This window comes from Lynx rufus, unplaced genomic scaffold (genome assembly GCF_022079265.1).
Source record: "Lynx rufus isolate CCGP_SWC_20201006 ecotype Redwood Valley unplaced genomic scaffold, mLynRuf1.p SCAF_18, whole genome shotgun sequence".
In the NCBI taxonomy this organism is placed as follows: Eukaryota; Metazoa; Chordata; class Mammalia; order Carnivora; family Felidae; genus Lynx; species Lynx rufus.
In genome coordinates, this window is record NW_025814832.1 from 9,654,946 (window position 1) to 9,669,459 (window position 14,514).

General features: G+C 37.6%; 1 protein-coding gene across 2 annotated transcripts in view; it reads right to left on the minus strand.

Moving 5' to 3' along the window:
• Nucleotides 1-1,467: 1,467 nt before the first annotated feature.
• The window catches only part of CCT6B (chaperonin containing TCP1 subunit 6B), a 31,472-nt gene continuing 18,425 nt past the window's right edge, over nucleotides 1,468-14,514 (minus strand). For both annotated transcript variants that reach the window (XM_047081326.1, XM_047081325.1), the window contains 7 exons: nucleotides 13,107-13,189; nucleotides 12,427-12,523; nucleotides 11,973-12,120; nucleotides 5,597-5,730; nucleotides 3,615-3,717; nucleotides 2,052-2,124; nucleotides 1,468-1,540 (listed from right to left, as the gene is read on the minus strand). In XM_047081326.1, coding sequence (XP_046937282.1) covers nucleotides 1,468-1,540; nucleotides 2,052-2,124; nucleotides 3,615-3,717; nucleotides 5,597-5,730; nucleotides 11,973-12,120; nucleotides 12,427-12,523; nucleotides 13,107-13,189 — 711 coding nt within the window. The remainder of the gene's footprint in view (nucleotides 1,541-2,051; nucleotides 2,125-3,614; nucleotides 3,718-5,596; nucleotides 5,731-11,972; nucleotides 12,121-12,426; nucleotides 12,524-13,106; nucleotides 13,190-14,514) is intronic.

A 14,514-nucleotide genomic window follows, 5' to 3' on the forward strand; every position in this document is an offset into this window, starting at 1 on the left:
CCATGACCCCCTCCTCATGTTTGATAATTTGCTACAGCAGCTCACAGAACTCATGTACTTACATTTAGTAGCTTATTATAAAGGATATTATAAAAGATATAAATGAACAACCTAATGAAGAGGTCCATGGTGTGAGGTCAGAAGGTTCCCAGACCCAGGAGCCTCTGTTCCCAGGAGGGTTGGAGCACACTGACTCTCTACACAGGCTTCATCACATAGGCATGACCTATGACCTAGCAACTCAATCTCCAGCCCTTCTACCTACCCCAGAGGTAGAGGGGTAGAGTGGGAGGTGTGGGGGAGAGGCTGAAAGTTCTAACCCTCCCATCACAAGGTTGGTCCCTCTGGCATACAACTGCCCTCCTAAGGGCCCATCAGTCACTCATTAGCATACAAAAAGACACTCATTAATTTCAGAGATTCCAGTGGTGTTAGAAGCTCTCTGGGACTGGGAGTGCCTGGATGGCTCCATCGGTTGAGCATCCAACTTCTGCTCAGGTCATGATCTTGTGGTTTCTGTGTTCAAGTCCCACATCGGGCACTGTGCTGATAGCTCAGAGCCCAGAGCCTGCTTTGGATTCTGTGTCTCTGTCTCTCTGCTCTTCCTTTGCTAGTTCTCTCTCTGTGTCACTCAAAAATAAGTAAACATTTAAAAAAAATTTTTTTAATAAAAAAAAAGAAGCTCTCCAGGCTGGGAAGTGGAAACAAAGACCAAATACTATAACCAAAAAAAAAAAAAAGAAAGAAAAAAAAAAAAAGCTCCTATCACCCCTATTCCTCAGGAAATTACAGTTTTTTTTTTTTTTTTAATTTTTTTTTCAACGTTTATTTATTTTTGGGACAGAGAGAGACAGAGCATGAACGGGGGAGGGGCAGAGAGAGAGGGAGACACAGAATCCGAAACAGGCTCCAGGCTCTGAGCCATCCGCCCAGAGCCTGACGCGGGGCTCAAACTCACACACCGCAAGATCGTGACCTGGCTGAAGTCGGACGCTTAACCGACTGCGCCACCCAGGCGCCCCAGGAAATTACAGTTTTAAAAGCTCTTGTGCCAGGAACCGAGGATGAAGACCAAATATATATTTCTATTATTTCATAATATTATACATACAATAAAGGGTAAGAAGTTAGAAATCTTTTTTTGTATATACTTATTTAAGTAATTTCTACCCTCAATGTGGAGCCCAAGCTCACAACCCCAAGATCAAGAGTCACATGCTCTTCTGAGCCAGCCAAGTGCCCCAAATGTTAGTACTCTTAAGAACAAATATTTTCACTATTATTCCTTTACTGTGAAAATATTTCTTGTATTCTTTATACTTTGATGAAGTATTATTGAGACTGCTAAGACCAACAAATATAAACTGGATTTATTGTACAGAACTTGAGAATGGCTCAGTATATAACGGTAGTTGGATATAAGGTATACTAAATCTCAGCTTCCAGAAGAGTTGGTTTTGAACTCAATCACCCTTTAAGAGAAGACATACCAGCTCGCATAATTTCATCAACCAGGAGAATGTTGGTGGCAATCACTGTGCTGAGGAAAAAGATAATAGGGTGAGTAGAGTCTACCAACCCACTCCCATCTTTTCCCCCAGCAATCTTTAGCTACTAAAAGTACTTTGTTCATCAATGATGTTGGTATGAGATCTTATGAGACAAAGCTATTATAAATACAAACATCAACTCTTGTAATTTCAACTCCTTTGCTGATAAAGTAAAAGTTTGATTTTAAATTGTAGCAAAACTGAGCTCATTTTTGGCACATCATTTGCCTTTCCCCCCTATGCATGTGGTACTATTTTAGTTAACTTCCCTCTTTCCCTTCCCCCTCAAATAAACAGTAAGATAAACATTTCTTATATATCACACTACTAGAATTAAAATGGAAAAGGGACTGAAAAATGACGGAAGCTAGTGTTAGTAACTGGATACCACACCTTTTCATACACTTAACCATTTTTCTACTATAGAGTGGTAAAAATAATAGACAAGTTTTAATGTTATTATGTCCCTAAAAGTCTTTATTTTTATTAATATGAATTTACCAAGAGTGAAGAAGTTGTTTTTTCACACAATAGTTATCCCAAACTCCTGCATCAGCTGCTAACATTGGCTCACCTGCAAATAAAAACAATGTTAACAATACAATCTTGATATATTCTGTTAATACTGATTATATATTCTAACAGTACTTAATGTACCAACAAAACTATAGTGTCCAGGTCACAATGAACTCCATGGTATCAAATCAAATCCAGTGGCCAGTTCTCAGGCCTCATCTATCAGCAACATTTAACATGGCCTCCTCACTACTCTTTCTCACTTGCCTCCCAGGCCACCATGTTCAGCCTGACTTTTTTCTTTTTTGTTAGTGGCTCCTTTTCTGTTGACTTTCCTGGATTTTCCTCTTCTTCCCTTAATTTTGGAATACCCAAAAGCTCAGTCCTGGATTCTTTCCTTCTCTCTCTATACTCACTCCTTAGGCGATTTCATCCAGTCTTCTTGATTTAAACCATGTGCACTTTGGCAACTCTCAAGTTTTTATCTCCAATCCAGACCTCTTTTTTTTTTTAAGTTTTTCTTTTAATTATTGATTTTTGAGACACACACACACACAGAGTGCGAGGCGGGGAGGAGCAGAGATAGAGGGAAACCCAGAATCTGAAGCAGGCTCCGGGCTCCAGGCTGTCAGCACAGAGCCCAGGGTGGCTTCGAACTCACGAACCAGAAGATCTTGACCTGAGCGGAAATCGGCGCTTAACCAACTGAGCCACCCAAGTGCCCCCAACCCAGAATTATTTCTTGAGCTCCATACTCATACTTCCAATTGTCTATTTCACTTGAAAGTCAAAGACACTTCAAACTTAGCTTTGCCAAAACTCAGTGCTGACCTCCCCCTATACAACCTGCTGCACCCACAGTTCTTCAATGAGGTTAATGGCAATTTCAACCTTCCAGCTCTTCAGTGGACTTCCCTCCACAGAACAACCACAGTGATCCTTTTAAACATAATTAGGCCATGTCCCACCTCTACTAAAAATTGCTCCCTATCTCATTACAGTCAAAGTCAAAGTCCTTGGACTGGCCCACATGTCCCTGTATGATCTTTCTATTACTTCTCTCATCTCCTTCCTCCTCCTCAAAAACTTCAAACACTGGCTTTTCCACTGGCTGTTCCCTCTGCCTAGGATACTCTTTCCCCAGTTCCCCAACATGGCTACTTCATCACTTCCTTTGATTTCTTTCTACAGACATATTCTCAATTAGCTCTACCCTGACCACCCTCTCTTTTTAAATTGCAAACTTCTCGGGGCGCCTGGGTGGCGCAGTCGGTTAAGCGTCCGACTTCAGCCAGGTCACGATCTCGCGGTCCGGGAGTTCGAGCCCCGCGTCAGGCTCTGGGCTGATGGCTCAGAGCCTGGAGCCTGTTTCCGATTCTGTGTCTCCCTCTCTCTCTGCCCCTCCCCCGTTCATGCTCTGTCTCTCTCTGTCCCAAAAATAAATAAACGTTGAAAAAAAAAATTAAAAAAAAAAAATTGCAAACTTCTGGGTCACTGGAGTATAACCTCTTTCTTTACTGAGCAGCTAATTTTTCTTCACTTTCTTACCTGTATTCAAGTCTATGCCAACAGGTTGTTTTGATTCTGAATGTTCAGCCTGAACTTTTACTAGAGTTTCCTGCAGGTCATAACCAGAATTCTGAGCAAGAACCTTTAGGAATAAAAATAATAATAAATATATGTATGAAATACCTTCACACATATATTTGAATATCAAAGATAATAAATAAGGCACTGCTCTCTAGTCTTGTGAAAACACACTTATAATACAGTAATCCCCTCCTTTTAAAGAATTCCATTCATTGAGAGAGAGTGCATGCACACAAGCAAGCGGGCAAAGGGCAGAGGGGGAGGGAAATAAAGAATCTTAAGCAGGTTCCATGCCCAGCACAGAGCCCAACTCAGGGCTCAATCTCACAACTGTGAGATCATGGCCTGAGACAAAATCAAGAGTCTAATGCTTAACCAACTGAGCCACCCAGGTACCCTTGAAGAATTCTGTCCTTAATCTAAAACAAATTAGTATTTTATGTCTCTAGCAGTTTTTATATTTACTTAAACATTTTCCGTATGTACATCACACTAAATTCTGAGGACATTATAGTACCCCCATCCCCACCCCACTACAGTAATTTCCCTCCTTGCAAAAGATCTCTTAAAAAATGGAAAGAGGGACACCTGGCTGGCTCAGTTGGAAGAGTATGTAACTCCATCTCAGGGTTGTGAGTTTGAGCTTCACATTGGGTGTAGAGAATAGATAGATAGATAGATAGATAGATAGATAGATAGATAGATAGATAAAGTAAAGAAGTAGAATGGTATGGTTTCTTCTCGTCCCTCTAGCCACACATTTTCCAGCTTTTCCTACATACCTGCTAAAAGAACCCTTCATATTTGCAGGATGCTTGTGTCCCTTACCAACATGAAGAGAGTCATGACCTGTGACAACAGGAATGGAGCTAATAGCACTCCACACCAGGTTTATTTCCAAGTAGTACAAAACCAACAGCTGATGAGTAAGGAACCACCACTGTATACCAGGCTTACCAGTTTGTGTCAACTACAGGATCATTACTTAACTGACTTTGCTGTTTTGGGGAAAGAGAAAAATAGATATCTGATTCTCAGAGATTCCACAAATTGTGAATAATTTAAAGCAATTACCAAAGAGACTTTGCTAGCATTGTTCTTTTTTTTTTATTTTTTTATTTAAAAAAATTTTTTAATGTTTATTTATTTTTGAGACAGAGAGAGACAGAGCATGAACAGGGGAGGGGCAGAGAGAGAGAGGGAGACACAGAATCTGAAACAGGCTCCAGGCTCTGAGCTGTCAGCACAGAGCCCGATGCGGGGCTCGAACTCACAGACCATAAGATCATGACCTGAGCCGAAGTCAGACGCTTAACCGACCGAGCCACCCAGGCGCGCCGCTAGCATTGTTCTTAATGTTTTTAATTCATGGTAATAACATCTTTGACATGGTCTTCTGTGTTTCTAAGTGGTTCACAACCAGATTAAGGCAAAGGAAAAGGAATGGTAGTCTGTTTCCTTTGTTGACACATGGAAAAAATACCTGGTTTCTCTCCTTTTCCAGGAATTATAATGAAAATGACAAAAGCATGTTAGTATTTGGAGTTCTCATTCCCACAGTTTAAAATAATAATTAATACTTTGGATACCACCAACAAAACAAAAATCTACGCAAAAGTCTAGTTAAATTTTAAGTTCTAAACTTTTTCATTATGATTAATCATAAATTATTTTTGAAGGAAATTTCTGGACTTACTTCCACTTTTGGAGCTCAGAGATTAGCAAGGGGGTAACTTAGTGCTTTCAGGAAACTCTGACAAGGATTCTGAGCTATTATCCCAAAAGTTTCCCTGCTTTTGCTGTAAAATATCTTAGACAAAACTGTGTGGGGAAATGCAAATTAAAACTCTCTCTACTCTGGTGTTAGATAATGTGGGCAATTTGTAATCCAACACCCTTAGATCTAACCAGTTGTTCTTTAGCCATTAGGATAGTTGTACCTTAGGAATAATGAGTAAGGCATTAGCAAAAGCTTGTACTCCAAGACGAGCTCTTCCTTTTACACTATGCTTGTAATTAACAAGAGCTTCAGCTATTGCCACTTCAACTGCACCTGCTCCTAGAACCACACAACCTATTGGAGGAAAAAAGATTGGCAAGACATTCCATACAGGGAAAAATAATTAAACAAAATAAACAAACAAAAAAAATAGAGAAAAAAAGCAATTAGCTATTCAGGTGTGTTCTATTACCTATTATATGGCCTACATCTAAAATATACCTAAGTAGACACAGAAATAAAGTAAGTTGCATAGTTCAGTGATTACTTAGATGTCTTATGAAGCATCCTGAAGTTACATACCATTAAAAAATTAGGCATGGTACAGACAACTGGCTGCAACCAGCTTATTTAATTGTTTGTAAAAGTAGACATTCTTCCCACCTTCATCTTATTCCTTTATGACTACATGCAAAAGGTAATTATTTATCATGTATAGGGACAGGTAATAAATTGTAACATCCGATTTGAAAAAAATTTAGGCCAAGATGATTTGGCCACCATTTTGGTATGGAATTCTTGGGACTTAATGAAGTATTTGTTTTCTATACTGAAGCAAAACCCAAACTGCTACCTAAGGAAAAAATATAGGTGTTTTCATTATTCTAAGGCAAAAGCTCTGTTTAAAAACATCAATTTTCACAACAGGATATGACTTTTATACCTGCTGGTATGGTTTTATAAAGTTTATGACTCTCCTTTGAATCAGCAAATTTGTTTTGGAATCACCCATCTTTAAAACAAAACAAGAAGAATCTCTCCTTTGTCCCACATCATTTTTTTAAATATTTGTTTATCTATTTTGAGAGAGAGAGAGTGAGCTGGAGAGGGGCAGAGAGAGAAGGAGAGAAAGAATCCCAAGCAGGCACCGCGCTGTCAGCACAGAACCCGATGCAGGGCTTGAACCCATGAACCGTGAGATCATAACCTGAGCCGGAATCAAGAGTAGGATGCTTAAAATGACTGAGCCACCAGGTGTCCCTATCCCACATCATTTTTTAATTACTAGCCCCTTCATCTGCTTCTCTGTACAACAAAACTGTTCAAAAGAGTTGTCTACCCACAAGATGATTGCATCCTTGCTTCCCATTCACACTTTTAAAAAGTTAAAAGTTCCCGAGGCGCCTGGGTGGCTCACTCTATTGAGTGCCTGACTTCGGCTCAGGTCATGATCTCACAGTTTGTGGGTTCGAGCCCCACACTGGGCTCTGTGCTGACAGCTCAGAGCCTGGAGCCTGTTTCAGATTCTGTGTCTCCCTCTCTCTCTGCCCCTCCCCCACTCGCACTCTGTCTCCCTCTGTCTCAAAAATAAATAAACATTAAAAAAATATTTTTTTTAAGTTAAAAGTTCCCTGTGGTGTAACACTGTATGTTAATTATACTGGAATTAAAACATAATTTTAAAAAACTTTTTTAAGTTCCTGTGAAATACTGAATATACACAAAAGAATATTTATATGTGTAAAGTACAAAGAATAAATGCACAAATAAATGTACTCATGTACTTCCCACCCAGCTTAAGAAACAGAACATTGCCAGTAACTTTGAAAACCTCCCTGATCCCATTCTGTGAAAACACAACATATCACAATTTGTGGGATGCTACTCAAGCAATACCTGAAGAGAAACTTATATCACTAAACACCTATGCTAGAAAGAAGGGTCTCAAACCAATGACCTCAGCTCTCACCTTAAGAACTAGAAAAGAGCAAATAAAACCTAATATAAACAGAAAAAAGAAATAATGAGAGTGGAAATCAATGAAATAAAAATGAACAGTGTCCAAAAAAAATAAACAATGTCAGAAATGAAAAAGGTAATATCACTATAGATTCCACAGACATGAGAAGCATAATAGTAAGGGAATATTATGAACAATTTTATGCTAATAAATTTGAAAAGTTAAGGGATTAGCAAACTTTCTATAAAAGATCAGATATAAATACTTCAGGTTCTATGAACCACACCATCTCTTTTTAACTAATCAACTCTGTCACTATAGCACAAAAAGAGCCACAGACAATACATATATAATGGGTATAGCTGTACCCCAATAAAACTTTATTTACCAAAACCAGGCAGCAAAAAGGATTTAGCTCATGGGCAGTAGTTTGATCATCTTAACAGATGAAATGGACAAATTTCGTGAAAGACACAAACTCAAAAAAGACAGATAACCTGAATACCCCTGTCTCTATTAAAAAGATTGAATTCATAGTAAAATTTTCCCATTAAGAAAACTCCAGACCCAGATAGCTTTACTGGTGAATTCTACCAAACATTTAAGAAATAAATACCAATTCTACACAAGATTTCAACACTTTCAGAAAATTAAAGAGGAGAGAATACTTTCCAACTCATTCTATGAGGTCACCATTATTCTAACAGCAAAAAAGATAAAGGCATTACAAGAAAGAAAATACACAAGTACCCCTTATGAACATAGATATAAAAATTCTTAACAGCATAGAGGTGCCTGGGTGGCTCAGTCGGTTAAGAGTCCTACTTCCACCCAGGTCATGATCTCAGAGTTCATGAGATCTAGCCCTACGTTGGGCTCCACGCTGGGCATGGAGCCTGCTTAGGATTCTCTCTCTACCTCTCTCTCTGCCCTTCCCTCATTTGCACTCTCTCTCTCTCTCTCTCTCAAAATAAATAAATAAAACTTAAAAAAATTCTTAACAGCATATTAGCAAATCAAGTCCAATAATATATAGAAATACATAGCAGCATTACTTACAATACCCAAAAGATGAAGTGATCTAAGTTTCCATCACTGGATAAATAGATAAATAAAATGTGATTTATACATACAATACAGTATTATTCAGCCCGAAGAAGCAAGGAAATTCTGACACATCATTCAAGGATGAACCTTGAAGACATCGTGCTAAGTGAAATAAGCCGGCCCAAAAAGACAGATACTGGATGATTCCACTCAAATGAGGTACACAGAATAGTCAAATTCATAGAGACAGAAAGCAGAATAGTGGCTTCCATGAGCTGGGAGGAGAGGGGAATGGAGAGTTATTATTTAATGGGTATAAAGTTTCAGTACTTAAGATGGAAAATGTTCTGTGGATACATGATCATGATGGCTACACAACAGTGTGAAAGAAAGGATTTATTGCCACTGAACTGTAATACTTACAAATGATTAAAATGACAAACTATATACTTATATCCACAATTTAAAAAAATAATTTTAAAAATTGTAATCCATTTTTAAAGAAAATAATACATCATAAGTAAGTAGGGTTTACCCCAAGAATGTAAGTTTGGTTGAACGTTTGAAAATCAATGTAATTTACCACATTAATAAACTTAAAGAGAAAAAACATGTAATCATCTCAATAGATCAACAGAAAAGCAACTGACAAAATCCAACATCTATTCATGATAAAAGGTCTCAGCAAGAGAGGGGAACTTCCTCAATATGACAGAGGGCTTCTATGAAAACCCTACAGCTAAATATCATACATAATAGAGAAAGGCTGAATATTTTCCCCCCATTATCAGGAGCAAGGAAAGAATGCCCACTCTCACTATTTCCATTCAACAATGTATTGCAGCTTCTAGCCCATGAAATAAAGAGAAAAAGGAAATAAAAGATATCCAGATTGGAAAGAAACAAGTAAAACGGTCTTTATTAGCAGACAACATGATTATTTATATAGACAACTCAATTAAATCTGTAGGAAAGCTACTAGAATAAGTGAGTTTAACAAGGTTGCAGAATTCAAGATCAGTAAACAAAAATCAGTATCTATATGTTAATCAGAAATTGAAATTTTAAAAACATCATGTATAACAGGATCAAAATTCATGAAATACATAGATACATCTGAAAAAAATATATGCCACTAAGAATCACAAAATATTGCTGGGGTAAAAAAATATATATATATACACACACACACACATATATATATGTATATGTGTATATATATATATATGTGTGTGTGTGTGTGTGTGTGTATATATATATATATATATATATTACTCAGACAGAGTCAAGAAGGCCCAAATAGGGGCGCCTGGAGAGCTCAGTCAGTTGAGTCTGACTCTTGATTTTGGCTCAGGTCATGATCTCCTGGTTCGTGGGATCCAGCCCTGCATCAAGCTCTGTACTAACAATGTGGAGCCTGCTTGGGATTCTCTCCACCTCTCTCTCTCTCCCTACGTCTTTCTCTCTCTCTCTCTCTCTCTCTCTCTCTCAAAATAAATAAGTAAACTTAAAAAAAATAAACTTATTTTAAAAAAAGGCTGAAATAAATAGATATACCATGACTCAATATTGTTAAGATATCAAGATATCAATTATTCCCAAAATGTTCCACAGATTCAGTGAAATTCTAATCAAAATCTCAGCAGTCTTTTTAGTAGTGACAAGCTGATTCTAAAATTCATATGGAAATGCAAAAGATTTTAAATAACCAAAATAACTTAGAAAAGAACAACATGAGAGGATTAACATTGCTGATTTCAAGACTTATTATAAAGTTACAGTGATCAGGATAGTATATTAATATTGAGCCAGACAAACAGATTAGTGGAACAGAATAAAAACCCAGAAATAAAACCACACAAATATGGACAAATGGTCTTCATCAAAGATGCAAAAGCAACGCATTGGTGAAAGAAGAGTCTTTTCAACAAACGTAGCTGGAACACTTTGATCAAAGGTATATTATGGTATACCTAAGAGTTGATTTGCTGGGTCATATAGTATCTCTGTGTTTAACTTTGAAAAAAGAAAAATTTTTTAATGTTTATTTATTTTTGATAGAACACAAGGGGGGGAGGAGAAGAGAGAGAAGGAGACACAGAATCTGAAGCAGGCTCCAGGCTCTGAGCGGTCAGCACAGAGCCCAAAGCGGGGCTCAAACTCACAAACCGTGAGATCATGACCTGAGCCAAAGTCAGACACCCAACTGACCAAGCCACCCAGGTGACCCTAATTTTTAAATTTTTAAATGTTTATTCATTTTTGAGAGACAGAGACAGAGTGCAAGCAGGGGAGAGGCAGAGAGAGAGGGAGACACAGAATACAAAACAGGCTCCAGGCTCTGAGCTGTCAGCACAGAGCCCGACGCGGGGCTCGAACCCACGGACCATGAGATCATGACCTGAGCTGGTCAGTCACCCAACGAACTGAGCCACCCAGGCACCCTGTCTCTGTGTTTAACTTGTTAAGGAACTCCCAGCTATTTTCCAACAGTTCCCACCAGCAATGTTGAAGGCTCCAATCTCTCCACATCTTTGCCAACATTTATTATCATCCAGGTTTTTTGATTTATAGCCATCCTAACAGTTGTGAAATGGTATCTCTTTATGGTTTTCATTTTCATTTTCCCAATGACTATGTTGAGCATTTTCCACGTGCTTATCGTTCTATTTTAAACGTCTGTTTTTTATTGAATTATCTACCTCAACTCCTTTTAGAAGGTAGTTTATAAATTATCAATAAATAATAAATGCTAATATTCTGTCCTAATCATTCTTAAAATTATACTACATCTAAGGTAACAGAATGAGTTCTAAGCTATTAAATCCTTTTCATGTTTAAAAATAAATTTCTAAAAATAAAAAAACTTTATTATAGTGTGGGGTAACAGTCTTTCCATCCTGGAACTATGGCCTAGTTTGTCCATAACCTTGCAGAGAAGGCCCCAGGGCTGGTGAATGAACACCAGTATTTGGTGCTGGTAAGGTCACAACTTACCTGAAGCCCCGACTGGCCACATTTTGGCGCTATGCCAAATTAAGCTGGCTCCTCCAATTCCTGCTGAGATCCCTACAGCTATTCAGAGCTTGAAAAAAATAGGCAAAAGCACTCAAACTGGTAGCTTCAAAAGGTTCACAGTTAAGGAATCTCGCTGACTGGTTTGGAGGCCACTGAGGTGTGGATGTGGTTTTATGTCGGTAAGATCATAGGCAAGCATGGCATCATTGGCTATAATGTTTGAAGACCAATCTTTAACATCTATTTACATTTGGTTTGTTATTTGAGCCCTCTTGGACCACGTGTAATCACACTGGTATTTGAATAAACTAAGATAACGTATCAAAAAAAAGATACTAAAGCATTAAATTAAGTGCTTTTTCATGTCATAAACAGAAGCTAATTAAAAGGGCAGCATACTCACTACAAATAATGCAAAGGAAAAATCTTCACAATCCAAATTATAAATTGTCCAAAGTGAAATAAAGAAGAGTAATCAGTCATATCTTCTAAAATACTGTGTGTACCATGACAGATTTAGTACCGCTTTTAAAATACATAAGGTTCATATCCATCATAAAAAAGAGCCTACCATCTTCAATGGCATTTTTGATGGCACGAAGTCCATCCCTTAGAGCATCCTTGATTTGTGTGAGAGTATGCTTATTTGGTCCTTTAACCAACAAGGTGACAGAACGAGGGTTAACACAGGCCTCGATAAAAGTGAACTTTTCTTCACCCTAGAGGGTAATCCAAGAAGATATAACTCTAATATTTAATGTCATTATGAGGTGAAGTCCTAGTTTATAATATTAGAATCCAATCTTGCAAATTTTTCTCATCAAACGTAACTAAATAGACACTAAAAGCAGTTAAGTTATATTTGAACTCTTAACAAACATTTAGAAAGATAAATTGTAAAATACATCCTGAGGATTATTCAGATATCAAAAGGTAAAGCCTGAATGAAAAGATTTAGTACGTGTAAAAAAAAAAAAAAAAAGTTTACTCTTCACTTTATAACCACTGCCCACAGATATACTCACTAATGTACACTCATGTACAAGACCAGCATGCCCCAAACAATGTATACCGAGGTCTTCAAGAGAATTCACAGCCATTCCACCACAAGCAAGAGAGAGTCTGAAATTACAGAGGTTGTCGTAGCTTTGATTATGGTAAGCATGAAAGACTTAATTTCTCAAAGGTGAAAAAATACCTAACACAGAAGACTGCATTGTCACTGTATTGTACTGTTTTTAAAATCTGGGTTTTTAAAAAATTTTTTAAGTTCATTTATTTATTTTTGAGAGAGAGAGAGAGAGCACACAGGGGAGGGGCAGAGAGAGAGGGAGAGAGAGAAAATCTTAAGCAGGCTCTGAACTCTCAGTGCAGAGCCCAATGTGGAGCTCAAACTCATGAAACCATGAGATCATGACCTGAGCTGAAACCAAGAGTCATATGCTTAACTGACTGAGCCACCCAGGCACCCCTAAAATCTGTTTTAAGAAGATGAAAACCTTTGTCCTGCAACAAAGTTCTGACGTAGGTTAACAATCTTGATTTTTGACATTTCCATTATTTATTGAAATTAAAAACAAAATTTGGAACATGTATGCTACTACTTTGCTCAACAATGTTTACATGCAAGTTAAAAGGAATATCATGGAATCATTTCAATTTAATCTGCTAAAAACTTAGGATACATAATTATCTGCAAGCTTACCTTTCCATATTTCTTCTTTTTGCCCTGCGAAGAGCTACTATGCCATGTTTTGCAAGAGCATCTAAGGAAAATGGATCAATTCCCTAAAATCAAATTAGCAAAAAGTTATAAGCACATCTTAAGCCACTAGTTCTCAAACTTTTTTTATCTCAGCACTGCTTCACATTCTTAAAAATTAAGAACCCAAAAAACTTTTGTTTATGTGGACTCTAAGTTATCATAAATTAAAATTCAAAATAATAGTAAACTCATTTTATGTTAACATAAATAACATTTTTAAGTGAAAACTTACTATACTTTCATAAACAAAAAAATATGTAGGTTAAAGTAATGGCACGGTTTCACATTTTTTATATCGTTTTAATGTCGGTCTTAACAGAAGACATATGGAGTCTCATCTGCTTCTGCCTTCAATATGGTGTGATATCTTGTTTTGGTTAAAGTATATGAAGAAAGCTTGGCCTCACACAAATACATACTGGGAAAAAGAGGAATATTTTAATAACTTTTCAGATAAATGTGTTCTTCTTTGATACTACACCAAAACTCAATAAATAATAGTTTCTTAAAGGTTAGTTTCGAGGTGAAATATGGAACTTATCAAACTTTTCTTAAATTTTTTTTAAAATGTTTATTTTTAAGAGAGAGAGAGGGACAGAGTGTGAGCGGGGGAGGGATAGAGAGAGAGGGAGACACAGAATCCAAAGCAGGCTGCAGGGTCTGAGCTGTCAGAACAGAGCCCAGCACGGGGCTCAAACTAACGAACCCTGAGCTCATGACCTGAGCCAAAGCCCAACACTTAACCAACTAAGCCACCCATGGGCCCCTCAACAAAATTTCCATACTCTCTCATATGAAAATCCACCTGTCTGGGGCACCTGGGTGGCTCAGTTAAGCGTCCAACTCCTGATTTTGGCTCAGGTCATGATCTCACAGTTCATGATTTCAAGCCCCGTGTAGGTCTCTGCACTGACAGCACGGGGCCTGTTGAGATCCTCTCTCTTCCTCTCTCTCTGCCCCTCCCCTGCTCACTCATGCTCACTCACTCTCTCCCTCTCTCTCTCTCAAAAATAAATAAACTTTAAAATAATAATAATAATAAAATCAAATCCACTTGCCTGTCTTACACTTCGAGTGTATTATTTACCCATGCATGATTTTGTTAAATCATATGGTTTTTTTGTCATTTAGAAAACATTGAGGGTGGGGGATGGGCTAGATGGGTGATGGGTATTAAAGAGGGGACTTGTGATGAGTACTGGGTGTTGTATGTAAGTGATGAATCACTGAATTCTATTCCTGAAACTAATACTGCACTGTATGTTACCTAACTAGAATTTAAATAAAAATCTGAAAAGAAAAAAAGAAGAAAACATTGGTTCACTATGTTAAGCAGAGCTTCCAAATG